This window comes from Amblyomma americanum, chromosome 4 (assembly GCF_052857255.1).
Source record: "Amblyomma americanum isolate KBUSLIRL-KWMA chromosome 4, ASM5285725v1, whole genome shotgun sequence".
In the NCBI taxonomy this organism is placed as follows: Eukaryota; Metazoa; Arthropoda; class Arachnida; order Ixodida; family Ixodidae; genus Amblyomma; species Amblyomma americanum.
In genome coordinates, this window is record NC_135500.1 from 82,795,306 (window position 1) to 82,812,421 (window position 17,116).

Genomic DNA, 17,116 nt, shown 5'->3' on the forward strand with positions numbered 1-17,116 from the left:
TGTTTATATTTTATGCCCAGATTTCATGACAGTGAAAGTGTTGCCCCTGGTGGCCAAGGCAATACCCAAAACCTGCTGTTGTTGATGAGTGTAGCTGTTGCAGTTCTTTTAACGAAGCAGTTAGAATAAAAAAAAAATTGTCTGAGCTCGACGAATGAACAGAATACACCACTTTAATTTTAAAACACTCACTTCAGCCGCCTCGAGCACAGCAGCGGGTGCTAAGCCTGAACGACAGTTTCACCTTTGGGCTGCACCGTGTAGCTGCGTCACTGCTCCTTTAAGCTTTCGCTCCTTTGGTGAAAAATGGTGCCTTTGCAGGAAAGGCCTTCGAGGAATGCCGTGTGACAGGGGTATTAGTCCTCCCGCGCTGCGCAAACGTTAGTGGCCGGGTAGATTTTTAATCCAATAGCCTGCTGGCACGAATGGCCATTTTACAAGGACGACACTAGCAGGCTGCGCTTTCGCCAGTCATCAATATCTTCCGTTATCCCGAATCAAGCGCTCTTGTTGGACCGATGTCCACTTTCCAAAATTACCTCTGCAGTAATCGAAGCTCGCTTCGCCACCGGCCGCCGATGGGCACCGGTGCCGTTCCTGAGACCGAGTAACCACAACCCATGCACGTTTGTAGGCGCGGTGCAAATCCCGGCCACGGTGACCGCGTTTCTCTTCAAACGAAATGCAAAAGGCGCCCGTACGATGCCAGTGCACGTTAAAAGACACTCACACGGTCGAAATTAATCCGGAGCCCTCCACTGCGGTGCCTCTTCCTCTCTTCCCTCCCTCCTTCATCTCTTCCGCCATGGCACGGTTGAGACGTCCATGTAGCATGAGACTGTACTACGCCTTTCGAGTGGGGGCAAATGGACTCTCGGTCAGGAAATTAGTCCAGACTGCTCACCACACACATGGAGAATGCAGTGTGGTTCAGTTCACGTGCGGACGCGGTAAATTCATTATGGCAGAGGTTTGAAGGCATTTCGTTGTGGGCGGTCTTTGGTCATACCTGCCGGTTGTTTAGAAGGTTCGGCTTCACTCTTAAACAGAGCTCGTCCAAGAACCATGGTCATTTTGATCGCATCATTCTGACTCCTCCGTGTTTCTGAAGTAATCCATGTTTAGTGAGCGCATAGTTACTGCCTTTACCGAGTTTCGTTCTTTTATCTTTTTTAGACAGCGCTCGCCATTTTTATCAAACGTTTTTTTTTTTCGCCTAACAGTCGCTGCAGGCCTCAGAAAAGCAGCTGGTTTTTGAACGCCAAAACACCAGCTATTAATATTCTACAAGGACGTAAAAAGTGTTTTGCAAAGTGCCAGAACGGTTGCATGTTATAGCGTCAAAGCAGCAGGTTTTTTCAAGTAAGCGCTTTAAGGATCGTGGGATAATATATGTTTTTGTTGTTTTTCGAAAAAAACACATGACATTATGAAATTCATGAATCAGATATTACACGGATGGCAAAAATTTTGCATATGACTGCGCCGAAGGACGGGAAGCCATGCGGTTTTCAGACTTTAAAAAGTACCGCACTTGCAATGTCAAGAGCGCACCACTCTACTGAAACAGGAAATTACGGCTAGCTGTAGCGCTCCCCCTGAAAAAGCTGCTAGTGTGTACGCAGTTGTGAATATGGCGCATGAAGGGGTTAAGGGCACAATTTCGCCTAACAAATAGTTTGCCCTACAGCTTTCGCCGCCGCCTGATTGTTCTCGTCTAAACGTGACAATCCAAGCCCAGATCACGTCTGCGTTAGAAGTCCAAGTGAAACGCTACGAGCGACCTCTTCTCGAACGTACAGTGTGATCTGCAGCGTCGTCAAACAGCCTTTGGGTGACAAGTGCCAAGCTGTCAAACTCGAGAAAGAGCCGATCTGAGAAGATGGATGACGCGTGGAGACGCAGTTGTCTTCGTAGACCACAACAACTTTGGCGAAGACTTCGAAAGCGGTGTTCGGTCTTTTTGGCCAGAACCCTGCAAAAAGTCATCTTGGGAGCCTTCTAGCAGGTGCGTGCTATCTTCTTGGCTGTGCAGAATCCAGCGGAAATCAAGACGAAGGACGGAAAGACGAAGACGGGCACGGGCGTTTCCTTTACTCATATGTAAGTAAGCCATTGTTATTTTTACACAAACGCTGAACCGAACCATACTGCATTCTGCATTTACGTGGTACCAACACGTACAGTTTGCTACCCTAGATATCTCCTCTGATTTCAACACCGTAACTCATCAGACATATGGTCTCGCGGCTCTCACAGTCGTCTGGTGAATGCGTCACAAATCCTGAGCAATCGTACGCGTAAATGTCCTTCGCAGGAAGCTTTCCAACACTCGAGTGGCCTTATGTCATGCTTTCCTTGGCTGCTGCGCCGATAAAAAATGCGAATTAAAATATCTTATTAGGAAACTATAGCTGTCTCACTACTCGGCGGGCATGCACCTCAACAGTGCCGTGAGGAAAGGCACGAAGCAGAAGGAGGCAGGGAAAAAGAAGCGCCGCAGTGGCGGGCTCGAGCTGTCCTGAGTTGTCCTTTAGCGTGTACAGCCGCCGCACAGCACACGGGCATCTTTACAATTCTCCTTCCATCGCAATGTGTCCGTATAGGGGTCTGGATTGGGTCGCGTGACACCGTGCAGCAGCCGCGCACCATCCAGTCGCAGACCACTATATCGTGACCCTGGTCTCAATGCTGCGAGTCCGTGACGTCACCCGATGCATGATCCCTTCCATTGTGAGCACTCGCCGCCTGCAGTGAGAGACGCACCAGTTTTCCGTTTTACGGTCGCTACTTAAGTTTATTTTTGTTTCAGCTGAAAGTGGAGTGGTTTCTTTGACGCTTTGCGCATGAGCAGCTGAGAGAACACACTGTGGCAGGGCGGGCATGGTCTTTTTCTATAGCCCTGTCTACATCTACATGAACTCGATAGAGTCGAGTCGAGTTTGCTTGTCGGGTAAAAAACCAGTTTTCGGGTTCATGTAAACGCTGTCTTTCGAGTAAAATAAGCGGCAGAGCGAGTCAACTCGCCTGACCCGCCTTTCCAAAAACCATGTAAACGCAGTCGGGTCAGGGAGTCGGGTAACAGGAAACTCTGGGAAAGATTTCGGTCATGTGATCAATAGACCAAAATGGCAGCCGCCGTCAGTCCCCGCGCTATTTCCCCAGAGCTTCTTGGACCGACAGGGAAGTGGAATGCTTTCTGGCACTAATTAATGAAATAAAAATGAGCGAGGCGCTGGATAGCAGACGGCAGCGTAATCTAGAAGTGTTTAAAGACCTGGAGGCCGAAATGGCCAATTTCGGCTACCCCTGGCAGGGCAACGAGCCCGGTAATGAACCACCGCCGCAGAGAGCAGCACATTACGAACGCTTATCTACCAAAATGGTCATGAAATAAAGCTGATGAATAGTGAGCATTATATGGTCAAAACAGCAGACGGTACGGCCATTGCGAACGCACGGGAACCCGCGGGCCAAAAACAGGAACCGGAAGGTTACACAATAACTGCGAACCTCGACTTTAGGTACCGCTGCGATACTTACGCGCTTGAACAGAGTTTATGCAGACACCAATCGGGGCGAGTCACCTATAGCCTGATGCTGATTCTACCCAGGGGGAAGGAAACGTACCGTGGTTGGCCTTCGCCAAATGTTCAGGAAGGTTTGTGGCAACGCCTGCACCTTCTCCACTTAAAATGGCATCGACGTTGATGACGTAGGGTATTCTAACCTGAAACTCCCGCACTCGCCGAGCAATGGGAACGCTACCGGGAATTGCTTGGCTGAAAGTCTTCTTGAGAAGTATCCAGCGTGGATATGCGATTAGAGCGCGGCCGCGGCTTCCGCGTTTCGATGGAGGCGAAACGCAAAGGCGCCCGAGCGCTGTGCGACGCCGTCAGTGCACGTTAACGATCCCAAGGTGTTCTAAAGCATTCCGGAGACCTCCACTGCAGCGCCTCTTACTCTCTTTATTCTTTAATTTCCCCATTCCTCCCTTCCCTTACAGCGCGGTTTGGGTGTCCACCGAGATATGTGAGACAGTTACTGCTCCATTTCCTTTCCTCAAAAACTCTATAAAAAGAAATCTAGCTGCGTCTAGTTACATGTGAGCCGTTATGGGTGGTATTCACCAACCGTCATTTTGTCGTCCCAAAGTCGTCGAGTGGGTTTTATCAACCGCACTAGTGATTACGTTGCGAAGACTGGTCGGCGAAAGGTGAACTCATACCTGGCCTTAAAGTTTCTGCAGACTTCGTGTACTGTGCCATCGTTTTCAATACTTTCCTTTGGTCACAAAAAGTGCGAAGACGAGCAAGCAATCGATTTCTACGATCCCGCGTATGCAGTGGTGACTTTGTCTTAATGCTTTTGCGATTAAAGCCGTCTTAAATCACTCACAAGCAATTCGTGTTAGTTGCTCAAAGATGCTTATGGTACCTCTTTAATTGGCTCGCCCTACATGCTTAGCGTATACTTGTGAATGTCAACGTATCCGGTAAACTTGGCATGTGTACATATGTAAATTCTTTTCCAATCAGCTGTTTAAAATGATGTTTCTGCTCTTTGTGCTGCTTCTTGGGGGTAGCTGGCTTTCGTAAGCATCTGGGAATTCGAATTTGCCGTCGGTTTTTAGTTCCGTCGGTTTTCGCTCCTAATGGGCGGAATTAGGTGGGCGGATCTTTTGGAGGGTAGAGTTGAGTGTGTGCGCGGTAGATGGCATCTCTGGATGGTGAAGGTGGGATGGGGTGATGAGGTAGATGGGAGGTGGTGGGGCGCGGACGTGCAGCCCCTAGCCAGGCGGTGCGGTGGGGAGGCGGCTGGTGCTTCTGAAGGGTGGAATCTGGCGCCTGTAAGCTCCGCCGCCGACACGCCAGATTCCTGGGGGAGGGAGTACTGTTTGCGCACTGCAATAAGAAGGAGATTAAAACTAACCAGCTTCTTCAACTTCCCCGAATGCTATTTGTGTGAGCGCCAGCTAGTTAACGAAGGCGAGAAGACGTGGTCATGGTCAGAAAAATTATCCAGTGGTTGTTGCAGCAACAGTGCCAACCGCAACAAGCTTAAAACTAAAATAATGCGCCCAAGTAAGACCGGTCACGTCATATGAAGGAGGGGCGGTGCGACTATCGCTATGAGGGTGAAAAGTGAGGGAGACCTTTTAAAAAAGAGGTGGAAAGGCGCCGTCATTTTTAGTACGCTGGAAACAGATGGGTCACCAGTGAAGAAGCCGTCTCTCGTCAGGTCGAAACCTCGGAGTGACTCGCTGAGCCCCTCTTATCCCTGGGGTTTCCTTAAGTCCGAGCTTTTAAGCTGAATCATCCCTCGCCGCTCGGAAGTAAAAACGAAAGGGTGCCTGTATAAATGGCTGCTAAATTGTTTCATGCTGTTTCTTTGGTTAGTTTTACCCTCAGAGCTTTCTCATATACTAAGGGGAGGTTCGAAAGACGCGCGTTCGATCCCGGCCGAAAAGCTGTCGCATTTCAATAGAGTTGAAATTTTAGGGGCCCGTGTACTGTGCGATGTCAGTGCGCGGTAAGGAGCCCCAGGCGGTCGAAATTATCCATTAGGGTGCCCTCATAGCCTGAGTTGCTTTGGGACGCTAATTCTATAAAACCAAGCCAAGCGTTCCATAATCCTACTTTCGGAACCCATTCAAAGCTATATACGTTATTCAATACATTTATGGCCAATATGCTCTACCTTGAGGGATTCCTCTAAAGACTGGACCACCAAAAGTGTTGTTTTTCAACAACTCCTTGTCTACAGCTACACCGATACAAAGGCACTGGCACAATCGGCCTGTTTCCATCAGTGTGTTTTCTTCTCGCGTTGCTTTCACGCCCTAGCACGCTCACTATATGATAGCGTCTCCAGAGCACAATTCATGGGCAGCAGCTGGGAAAAACGCGTTCATCATGTACTGAGAGGCGGGTTGTGCCGACTTTGAGGTGACACATTCTCGGCTAAATGTTAAAGTTTTTCACAAGTGGCGTTTATTTTCCGGGGACGAGTGCGTTCTTGAAGGCCCAAAACGCGTTTCTCCGAACGTTCTATGCTAACCAGTTCAGCACCATCCGGAAGGGTCAACGCATCAAGCGTGAGTAATGCATTCACTACAATACGTATTGGCTTGACGTGAGTTTTTGACAGGTAACGGGGTTTCATGTGCCAACAGCAAAGGAGCGGCTGCGATGCACGCTGTAAGCATCCAAATGGGGCCGCCGCGGCTAGGAATCAAACATTCAACCAGTAGCAAAACGATCGCCATGGTCAAGATGCTGCGCCGGATGATGTTCATTTCTGTCGTTCACTGCAGGGCACGTTTCCGGCAGTACAGAAACTCCGGCAGGCACTGCAGTGACTGCATTACATAGTCTGGTGTATGCTTTGGTTTATGTGGTTTTAACGTCCCAAAGCGACTAATGCTACGAGGTTATGATCGAAACATATACTTCGCCATATGCCCTTTTAAGCAGTCAAGCACTTCATGCTCGCGTAACCTTTATATATATATATATATATATATATATATATATATATATATATATATATATATATATATATATATATATATATATATATATATATATATATATATATATATATATATATATATATGAAGGAAGCCAAAAGTCACGAAACCAAGGTGCACAGGGGAATGTTTCTATTTTTTTAACGTGTAGTGCCAATGAATTAGTTTAAATGAATATAAATGAATTTTCTTGAAACTAATTCATTCGCACTACACATTAAAAAAAATAGAACCATTCCCCTGTGCACCTTGGTTTCGTGACTGTTAATGGCTTCCTTCATATGTTTGTCAAACGAGCCACTCATTTCATCTGCCTTGTCTGCTAATATATATATATATATATATATATATATAGTTGCGGGATTAATGATTTTGGTGTTCTCTTCCTGGGGGCTAAATGCTAAGTTAACGGACCAGCTAGGGAGATTTCTTCGGGAATCCGTTGAACCTTTCACAGCCTTTGAGCCTTTCACGCCGATACTTCTGTGAGTGTTCGGCAGCTATCTAAGAAAAATCGCCGTAAATGCCGCAAGCATTACATTTCTGAAAGACCTTAAGGCACAAATCGCAGACGGGATTGACGCACTTGTTGGCATATCGTCGAAACTCTCGTTTCGCAGTGATAGCTGCGTGGGGCATTTCCTTGTGCCAAACGGAGCCGTAGCGTTCCACATCGTCACCCGTCACATACACGTTCACTACAGGATAAATACCTCTAGCACTGACTTGCAATGGACTCGTTTCGAAAAGGTCAAGTGAGCTCCACAGCAACGGTGAGTGATCAAGAAATGGCGAAACTGCGTATTTTTAAGTTAAGAAATGTACAGGCACAGTTCGCGTGTTTCAAGACGTACCCAGTACAAGGTGCTGACGCGGCTACCGTGATCGCACCACACGCTGTTGCCAAGTGTTATACCCCTGTCACACGGGCACTTTCGATCCTCATTGAGCTCGATCTGCATCGAGATTTTCGAGCACGCTCGAAACATCCGGTGCTACACGGCATTTTCAATGCTCATTGAGAAGTTTCCCTCATGTGTGTTAGGTGGCGCCAAATGTTCCGCCGACAGCCATAACAAAGCGATGTCCGGCAACACTGTGCAGTCGGGGGCAGCGGCAGCTAAATCCGCAGCGAAATCGGTACATTGCCTATCTGCGCCAGGTTTTTGGTTTTTGTGGCGCACCTCTGCTGCTGTGCGATGCAACCCAAGGGCACACAACGCCTCCGCGATTTCTGCATAGACTGCGGCGTTTCTCTTCTGTCGCCGCAAATCATTTAGGCGGTCCTGCCAGCAGTCGATGAGAGCGGCTGTCTCGAGCTCGCTCCACAGTTTCCGCGCCGACGAGCAGGAGGACGCCATCTTTGTTTACACTGACGGCGAAGCTTGGAGCGTGGTGTAGAGATTATCTTCATATGCTTTCATATAAGAAGGCATAGTACCTGAAAAATGTTCTGTATTACATTTTAATCAATCACAACAACAACAATTGTGGTTTGGTTTTGTTAACTTGTGTTTATTTTTATAGCTTCATGAGAGCGAGAGTTCTCGATTGTGCTTGGAACCTCAAGCACTCTTGAGGAATCGGCATCGAGTCAAGCAGGATCGAGCTCGATTGCGCTTGAAAGTGGCCGTGTGACAACCGTCGATCTGCATTGAGTTCGATGAGCATTGACTCAATGAGGATCGAAAGTGCCCGTGTGACAGGGGTATTAGAGCAGCTTTCTCAGGGAGACGAGATTGCGGTGTGATCACGAAGGTGACTATGAAAAGTGGACAATAGATAATCGGTACATTGACAAACTTTTCCGCTTTCTGAGCAAAACCAGGTCTCCACTCTTTCTTCTAACTTTCCCCTATATTCCACATTCCGATTTTTAAACCTGCGCTTTGTGGCACAAATGTTGAACAAAAATAATAATAAAAAAACACTTTGGACACTTCGTCTTCAGTTTACTGTCGTGATGCACCGCCATTTCTAAATCATTGTGTATCGCGGGAAAGCCACCTTGAAGAATTTTTACAAGGACACATAAACCCTGCTAAGCGCCAGTTGCAACCATCCTATACTCGCAAACTTCCTCATACTATCCCCAACGCACCCGATTTTCTGCGTGCTTCCTGGTACAGTTACCATGTCTTCAATTCGACTAAGCTGCCCTGACGGACTATATGTTGCATGCTATCTGCATTGCATATCCGGCCCGTGTTGATTTCTGCTTGGTTTCAGCTAGGACGTCATTTCCTCGCGTTTGTATCCCATCTCATTCTGCCCTCTTCCTCATTGTTGGCATGTGAGCCCAGCCGACTTTCATTTGTTGCTGCCTTTTCCACACGGGCTCGCTTGTCCGATACGCCGTAGATGTTCGTGCATGTTCAGCATTTCTCGCTGTTTGCGTGTGTTTTGCTGGTTTATGCATTATTTCTAATGCTTTTTTCTCACCTAGCTGCATAATTACCCCCTCCTCAAATTACTTCGTCAGCGCAATGAATTATCTTTCCCTTCTTGGGCAGCGTCCCGGCGTTTTCTGTTTCACCCTTGTGTCTTGTATCAACGGGCTGCTTCCTCACCACTTTTTCAGTTCTTCCTAGGGAGTAGCATCGAGCGTCTATCCCTTGTTACAGCGTTGTGCAGAGAATGGTAGGAAGTTAAGGGGCTCGTTCCAGTATACCTACGACAGAAGGCAACGTGCATTAAGACCAAAGAAAACACTGTGGAATATATATTTTTTTAATGGTTGTGTTGGGGGATCAATCTGGTGATGAAGCAGGGACCTGTACATGCGCCCTGTTTAAGCCAGTCCTTTCCTGACTTGCGAACATGACTGAGGTCTCCAGTGGAATGCTCGCCAATATACTATGTGCTGAGATATCCGGTAACGGACAGCCGAGCCATGCCGTCAGGTGTGGTCGTGCCGAGGAGCATTTTATTATGGGGCGATACACCCGCAGGCTTGTTTCTCGAGCTAATACCAAGCCATGGTCCGTTGATCGGGTGCCCCTCTTGAACTTTCCTGGTTGATAAACTATAGCCTACAACGGTCTCCCCACCGAAAATTTCTCGCTTGGAAGAATCCCCCTCTTGTGCTCATATACACTGAGTTCAGAGATATGCTGCCATTATTGCGAAGGAATTATGCAAGATCAAGAAGCAGGAAAACGTACGCTTTCCAGCCTAACTGTTTCTGGTGCCCCGCACTCCGAGTAATACAGCTGTAAAGTGTTGCAAGGAAGACAAACTTTGCTTGCGCAACTTGAAGAAGCGCCAATGGAGGATGTTTCTTTTAATGCCCGCAAAATATGAAATGAAAACGGGTGTTCTTGAAACACCTCATGTGAGGAGTTATGTCTGTCTCAGTCCCGCTAATCACAATGGCATCTATCAATCAACATCCCGTGTTGGGACACGATCGCATTGAATTGTTAAAATAAAAACATCTAAATTAGGCTAAGGAGGAACTAATATCAGCCAATTCGTTTTGTATTTACGATACAGTTGGAGCGCTCCACTCATAAATCCAATATTAGCGCAAGCTGTTCTAGGGCTCAAGGCGAGGATGGGACCGTTCTCCGCTCGCCCCTCTTCCTGTTTTACAGTGTGACTGAAAAGTAGTAGAAAAAATAAAAATTCAACAATTTGAAAACAAGTGCACGGTTCTTGGGCATCAATAATAATTGTGAGGCAACTGTGGAATAGTGTAAGGTTCTGTTATGGAAATATTGAAGGTAATTGTCGAATCTTCCGATGTGCAGCAAAATCTCTTTTAAATGTTTGTACATTAATAGGATTGGATAGTTGAGACTGCCACAGCCATAGAAAACTAATGAAGAACGTTTTGGACGATACCAAAAACTTAAGAGCAAAAAAAAATGCAAGCCCGCCGAGAAGAGATTTGTGGATATATTGATTGCTTGTAATGTAATTTCAACGATATCTGGAGGAAAAAAATTGCGTTCATAAACAATTTCTGGTTGAAAAATGCGCTTGTCCAGAATTTCTGAGTATGCGGTAGAGACGCGGCATTGGTGCGGTTTTAACAAAAATGCAATGTGGGAGCCTTTTTTTTTTTGTAATGAAACATTTTATTGCAAGGAATAGTTACGTTTTCCGCGGAAAGGTGGTGGTTTAGATTTTCAGTTATGTCAGCATTTTGCGCAGTGGCGCTGTACAAATTTTTGTGTACTAATAAATCCCATGCACTTGTGTGCACTACAATGAAAATCGCATCCCGCTACTCTCTTTGTTTTTCAGATGATTAAATGTTTACTTTTTTCTCTCGCCTTTAGATCACCTGGTGTATAACTTATGTTTCTACAGTTTCGAAAGTACAAAACATCTGAACCTAGGAGCAGCTGTGTCCTCATCTCGTGGACCGCAGATGTTGTGACACATTTACATTTCGAGTTGTGCTCTAATTCTGGCATTTCTGGAGCAGCATTTCACGGCCTTTCATAGTTGTCACCACACAAATAGCGCAGGTTTGCTTGAACGTCAGGAATAACACGATGTGCTGGTTCTTTTTATTTCTCCGGTCTCTTCGCTACCTTTCCAAAGGAGAGCGATGACACCGAGCAGGGCTCTTATTGAAATGGCTCTTCGATACCTGCTTTCGTACTAATTCCCACCTGTGCGGCCGATAACGCCCAATATAATTTTACGTAAGATCGCTTAGCGCGTTGCCGACATGAGAAGGCATTTCATTAGCTATCTTTGCAATGATCATCAGTGAACATAAGCGCGAATCGCATTTCTGAAGTCTATCTCGCGAAATTTCACTCCCGTCCAACGCGCCTGCGCATGGTATATAGAGGAGTTGCAAAGTAAATTCTTCAACACGGTGTGAAATCGGTTCGTGTATTGACATGGTTTGGCTTTCAAGTTGGGCTGGTTCGCGCCACACTTCTGAAAGCGCAGTTATACTTTACGTCTGCTGAATAGTTTTATTTATGACATACTGCGTCCTGTGAAAAAAAAAACACGCTTGTCGCATTTGTAATACATGCATAATGCTGGAACTTCCGAGAGTTATATATACATGGTGCAGAAGCTCAACTAAGGTGCGATCATATGTCGCAGTGACATCGGCCACCGAACGTAGGGCAGTGAAACTGGAGCCAAACATACCTTTGGAAATTCATTTTTTTTTCACATACAATAAGTCTTGTGTTCAGATTGAGTAAGTTGTACGAAGTCTAACTCAACATATTACATATGCAGTGAATGCTATTCGCTTTAAATTTGGCCGATGTTGAATTTTTCCGTAGCTTAATGCGCATTGCCCTTTATATATGGCACATTAACTCTGCTAAGTTTCGTGACGAACAAAGCTGTCTCCGTCACCAGCCTTTTTTAGAGTAATGTCCCCCTTTTGAAGGAAATGGGCGAAAAAATTGAGGATGGATAAAATTGGGTCATCGCTACGGATGAGCCACCGCTAAATACCGGGAAAGTGGAAGTTGCAGCATTCGCGGGGCACCGGTTTGTTCACAATTCAAGCTCATCGAATGCAACCTGCTTCAGGCCGCGCTCGATCACTTCACTTAAAAAAGTCCTATGTGCTGCATTTTTGTTGCGAGATTATAGAGGGAAAGTCGAAGTACCGCGAAAGACGCGGTAAGGCCAAATTTGCTCGCATCCTGCGCATGCAGTCTGCAGTCGCGGTGCAGTGGTACCAAGAGGAAGCGCTGATTGTGCCTTACTGTATACATGCGTATACTACGGGGTACGACCGCAAACCGCGACAAAATTCGGGTGGCCTATTGTGTCTCGTGGCGTGCTGATCTTTGCTTTCGATTGTAAAACGACACAGCGGGAATGAAGCATGTACGTCAATTCGAACTTAGCACATAACACATTCCTTTTTTAAAGTCTGACATTGCTAACCAGAGAACGGAGTGGTGATGTTATGTTGCGCCTGGCCGTTTCATTGACCCACTCGCCGCACTTCACGGGGGGGGGGGGGGGGGGGGGGGGGTGCTGTAAGTGCGAGCAGTAGGGTGCATCGATGGGTCGGCGTGGCTGGCTTGCGTACGGACTCGGGCTTGGTATTTGCAGGCCGCTGTTGTCCGACAACACTTCGAGTATACCCATGAACGCCAAACAATTGCCCTGAACAAACTCATTGCTACTAGAGATCAGCAGATCCTGTAATTGAGGCTATATTCCCGATAGCAGGAAGCGCAGGAAGTTAATACCAATAGCTAAACAGCACCAGAAACAACCAACGTATATAGGCAACCTCAAACAAGGCTGATTAACCTAGGGTCGTTAACAGATTGAGAACTGACGGAAATGATGGTGGCCCCAGGGCTGTCCTGTCATCTGGAAAATATATACTTCTGCCATTCATTACAGACCCTGGCACGGATGGTTTAGTGGAACACATACCTCATTTCGAAGCGGTCAACAAAAGCCACGTAGGATTGTAAGCAAACTTTATCGAGGCATTCCTAAAGGACTGCGCATTCGAAGAACACCAGACAGCCCAGACGACAGAACAGGCGTACTGCAAAGCCTACTGTTATCAGCGATACTTTTCAATGTGGCCGTGACGAACACAGCATTTGGTCTCAAAGCGAGAGAGAGGAAAAAAGTCTTGCGACGTAAGAAAAAATGAACATCAGCTAAGGATGCGCGTGTTGCATAACTGATAGCTCAGAAATTGCCGCGCAAGCACGACGCTTTTCCAGAGTGTGGTTGATGGTCGACACGTCCGAGAATTTTGCTCTCTGTCGGCGAGCGAGCAGTGCAAAGCTTGTCTTTGAGCGGTAACGCAGGACATTCAAAAACAGTTGCTCTGTTGTCTCATTCCTGTCGCAGGTGTCACAGGCATGACTGTCGTTCATGCGTCTTAAGGATGGATACTGATTTCTGGAAGAAACGCCGACCGAACGACAAAGGAATGTTGCTTCGCGTCGCCATATATGCAAGGCGAAAGACAGACCTGCAATCCATGTTCTACAGAATAGAGAAACGGGTGTAAAAATTGGCCCGCGTTTTATGCCGCAAGTGTGCGCTTCCGTGAAGGAGTGGTAACCTATCAGCTGCGTCAACCATCAATCTAGGGATGGTTACACGGAAACCTTCGTTCTGGGCAGATCAGGCAGCTTCGTCCGCGCCAGGGTTTTCGCTGAAGGTGCCCACAGTCACCCTGTGAAATTTGTGCTCGATGTTTTGTGCCCCTATTGGGCTCATATTTTCGACCTTTGCCTGTCGAGTGCCTGTTACCCGAGACAAATGCAAATCGCCGAAGTCACTGTGCTGTTCAAGAAGAGAGATCCTAAAGATATCAACAATTACTGACCCATTTCCGTCCTACCGACATTTTTTAAAGGCCTAGAAAAACTTGACCATCATTAACGTTCTTCCTTTTTTGATATTCACAACCTTAATTCGTCTGCTCAGTATGGCTTTAGGAAGAACAAGTCGACTGAATTAGCCTTACTGGAGTAGAAAGAGCTTATTTTATCCCAGTTTGAAAAAATAATTTTGTGCTTTTTTATTTACAAAGGCACTGATTTTTCAAAAACCTTTGAATACATTCATCACTACACTTTACTATACAAACTAGAAATATATAGAGAAATATACGTACATTTCCTAGAACTCGTCAAATTGTATCTCCCCTTTCGGCAGCCGTTCATTCATGTTTAATCACATCGTTCTGATTTAAAAGCTATACTTAAAGGTGTGCTTCAGGGCAGCATTCTTCGCCCACTTCTTTTTAATATTTACATCAATGACCTCATTAACTTCTGCACTAAATCTGTTTTCTACCTAAATCTGTTTTGTACGCAGACTACGCCAGTCCATATGCTGCCCACACACTGTGCAGTGTGCACATGCACAAGCATGTGTACAGTAAGGACAGAGTACGAAGCCGCGGTCGGATTGCAGCCGCCATGCCACTGATATGAGTGTTTGATACCGAGGAAGACGATAGCGGTCTCTGGTGGCCCCCTAGAAAACAGAGCGGTAGAAAGCGGAAAATTGACGATTGAGATTCATGAATAAGCTATAAATGGCGATACCTCGGGCGATTTCTGTGGTAGCTTTGAATGTGCCGTGCCTGGCAGCTCATGCAGCAGCCACTGTGAACGAGAAGAAGCTCAGTTTCTGCTCCTTTCGGAAAACATGGGGCAGACTCGAAATGCAGGCAATCAGCCGCACACGAAAAACGAAATAGCGGTAAAGATTGCGCATCGCTTGATTTCTGTTCGGAAGCATCTCAGCGTAGAGATTTGTGCGTGGCTAAATTTCAGTTCACCGGTTTCATGTTTGTGGCCGTGTACGTGTGGCCCCAAATACATCTCAAACCCAGCTCGAGGAATTCCTTCCACAAAGACTCTGCGTGTTACCAGACCAAAACGCTCCGCTTCTCGTAGCCGGGACTTTAATGTGAACGTTTGCCATGGCAAAATTGCCGAAGTAAAATACTTTATGGATGCAGATATATAACGCTGGTACAAAATCAGCCACAAACAACGATACAGTACTGAATATCGAGCTTGGAAAGTACGTTTGTGGCGTCGAAGTACAGTGAATCAGCCGCACACGAAATTTTGATTAGTGCGCAGTGGAGCATGCAGCCCATCGCCTTTCCCTGCTTTTCCTTTGCCGGATATGGCGAGGAACCGGGAGTGTTTTCGTAGCTCTTCTGGTAACGACACCCTCATCCGATCTGCTCATAGCTTCTCCATCCACGGTCACCCTGATGCCATGCACGGCATGCTCTCACAGTGACATTCCAACCGTCCTTCTCATTAGCAGTGAAAGAATAGAACGACCTCCTTGTTGACATTCCTTCGATGACAGACCACTCTACTGTCAAATCATCATCATCATCAGCCTGGCTATGCCCACTGCAGGGCAAAGTCCTCTCCCGTGTCCCTCCAATTAACCCTCTCCTTTGCCAGCTGCAGCCACCCTATCCCCTCAAACTTCTTAATCTCATCCGCCCACTTAACTTTCTGCCGCCCCCTGCTACGCTTGCCTTCTCTTGGAATCCACTCCATTACCCTTAAGGACCAGCGGTTATCTTGCCTTCGCATTAATTCCCAGCCCAAGCCTATTTCATCCTCTGGATTTCGAGTAGGATGTCATTAACCCGCGTTTGTTCGCTCACCCACACTGCCCGGTTCCGGTCTCTCAACGTTGCACCTATCATTTTTCTTTCCATATCTAGCTGCACTGTCCTTAACTTAAGCTGAACCACTTTTGTTAGCCTGCACGTTTCCGTCCATCCAGCTGCACGTTTCAAGCTGTAAGTACCGGTAAGATACAGCTCTTATATACCTCTTTCTTGAGGGATATTGGTAAACTACAATTCACGACCTGAGAGAACCTCCCAAACGCGCTCCACCCCATTCTTATTGCTCTATAGTTACTTCACTCTGGCGATCCGGATCTGCGGTCACTACCTGCCCCAAGTAGACGTATTCCCTGACGACTTGCAGCTCCTCGTTACCAATTGTAAACTGATGTTGACTTGCTAGACTGTTGAACATTACTTTGGTTTTATGCACGTTATTTTTTAGACGCACCTTTCTGCTTAGCCTGTCAAACTCATTGATCATGATTTGCAGTTCATCCTCTGAGTGACTCAGCAAGGCAATGCCACCAGCGAATCACAGGTTACTAAGGTATTCTCCATTAGCTCTTATACCCAACGGTTCTCAAATTCAGGCCTCGGAGTACCTCCTGTAAACAGGTGGTGAATAGCATTGGGGGGATCGTGTCTCCCTGCCTGAGACCTTGTCAAATCGTTTACTCCTATATCAGGTCCTCTGCAGCCGCCACTTCGATATCCAGTCCTTAGGTTGCGCCCGAGGCCCTCGAGGCAAAACAAATAAACAGGTAAATAACGAAAGCTCCTCAAGACCCGGCCGTTCAGCGAAGCGGCGCAGAGGGAGCGGCGACTGACGTAGCGGCTCGTCCGAGTGAAATGTCATCGCTGCGAGCAGCTCGCTGACCGACAGCGTCTACGAAGCGCCGTCCAGCGGGGGATGTATGGCGCAGAGGGGGCGAGAGAGAGTGACACCGAGCAACAAAAGCGGAGGAAGGAGGACCGGTCGCGCTTCGCACCTGACCGCATCGTTTTGATGGGCTCGAACACGACGCGTCCTCGGTAGGAGATGTCAAGACGAGGCTTCCGCCGCGCGCACTTCCTTGTTGCTGCTGCTGCTGCTGCTTACTCGCTTGTTCGCCGAGCACCGGCGTCGCGGCCCGTCAGTGTCCGAGTGTCGCGCTGGTTCCCGGCGGCGGGCGCAGAGAATGAGCCCGGGGCCCCGCTGCTGTTTCTGCTGCTGCGATGGGGAGGAGGAGAGGAGGTCGGGCCTCATCATCCGCCATCGTGTCCGCGTTCCGGCAGAGCATGTGCGGACCACGAGTCGTCATCTTCGTCCACAAAGGTGCGTCAGCGCGGGTGCTTTTTAGTCGGAGTGGCCTATTTTTTGAAACCACTTTTTTTTTTTACTTCCCCTTTTGCACTTGCCAGGGTGCACACACACACAAGAAAAATAATGTTGAAACCCTGCTGTGTAGCACAGCTGAATGCTATGCCTAATCAACAAAAGCATCTTTCTT

General features: G+C 47.3%; 1 protein-coding gene across 5 annotated transcripts in view; it reads left to right on the plus strand.

Moving 5' to 3' along the window:
• The first annotated feature begins 1,915 nt into the window (after window positions 1-1,915).
• LOC144128093 (adenylate cyclase type 3-like) overlaps window positions 1,916-17,116 on the plus strand; it is a 394,302-nt gene continuing 379,101 nt past the window's right edge. For 2 of the 5 annotated variants that reach the window (XR_013313680.1, XM_077661173.1), the window contains exon 1: window positions 1,916-2,103. Coding sequence is in view for 2 of the 5 variants with exons in the window: in XM_077661173.1 (XP_077517299.1) it covers window positions 2,102-2,103 (2 nt within the window). In the remaining 3 variants the exon portion in view is untranslated. Of the gene's footprint in view, window positions 2,104-5,982; window positions 6,098-16,733; window positions 16,942-17,116 lie in introns of those variants that run through there. The other 3 variants (XR_013313679.1, XM_077661172.1, XM_077661174.1) reach the window with 2 other exon arrangements.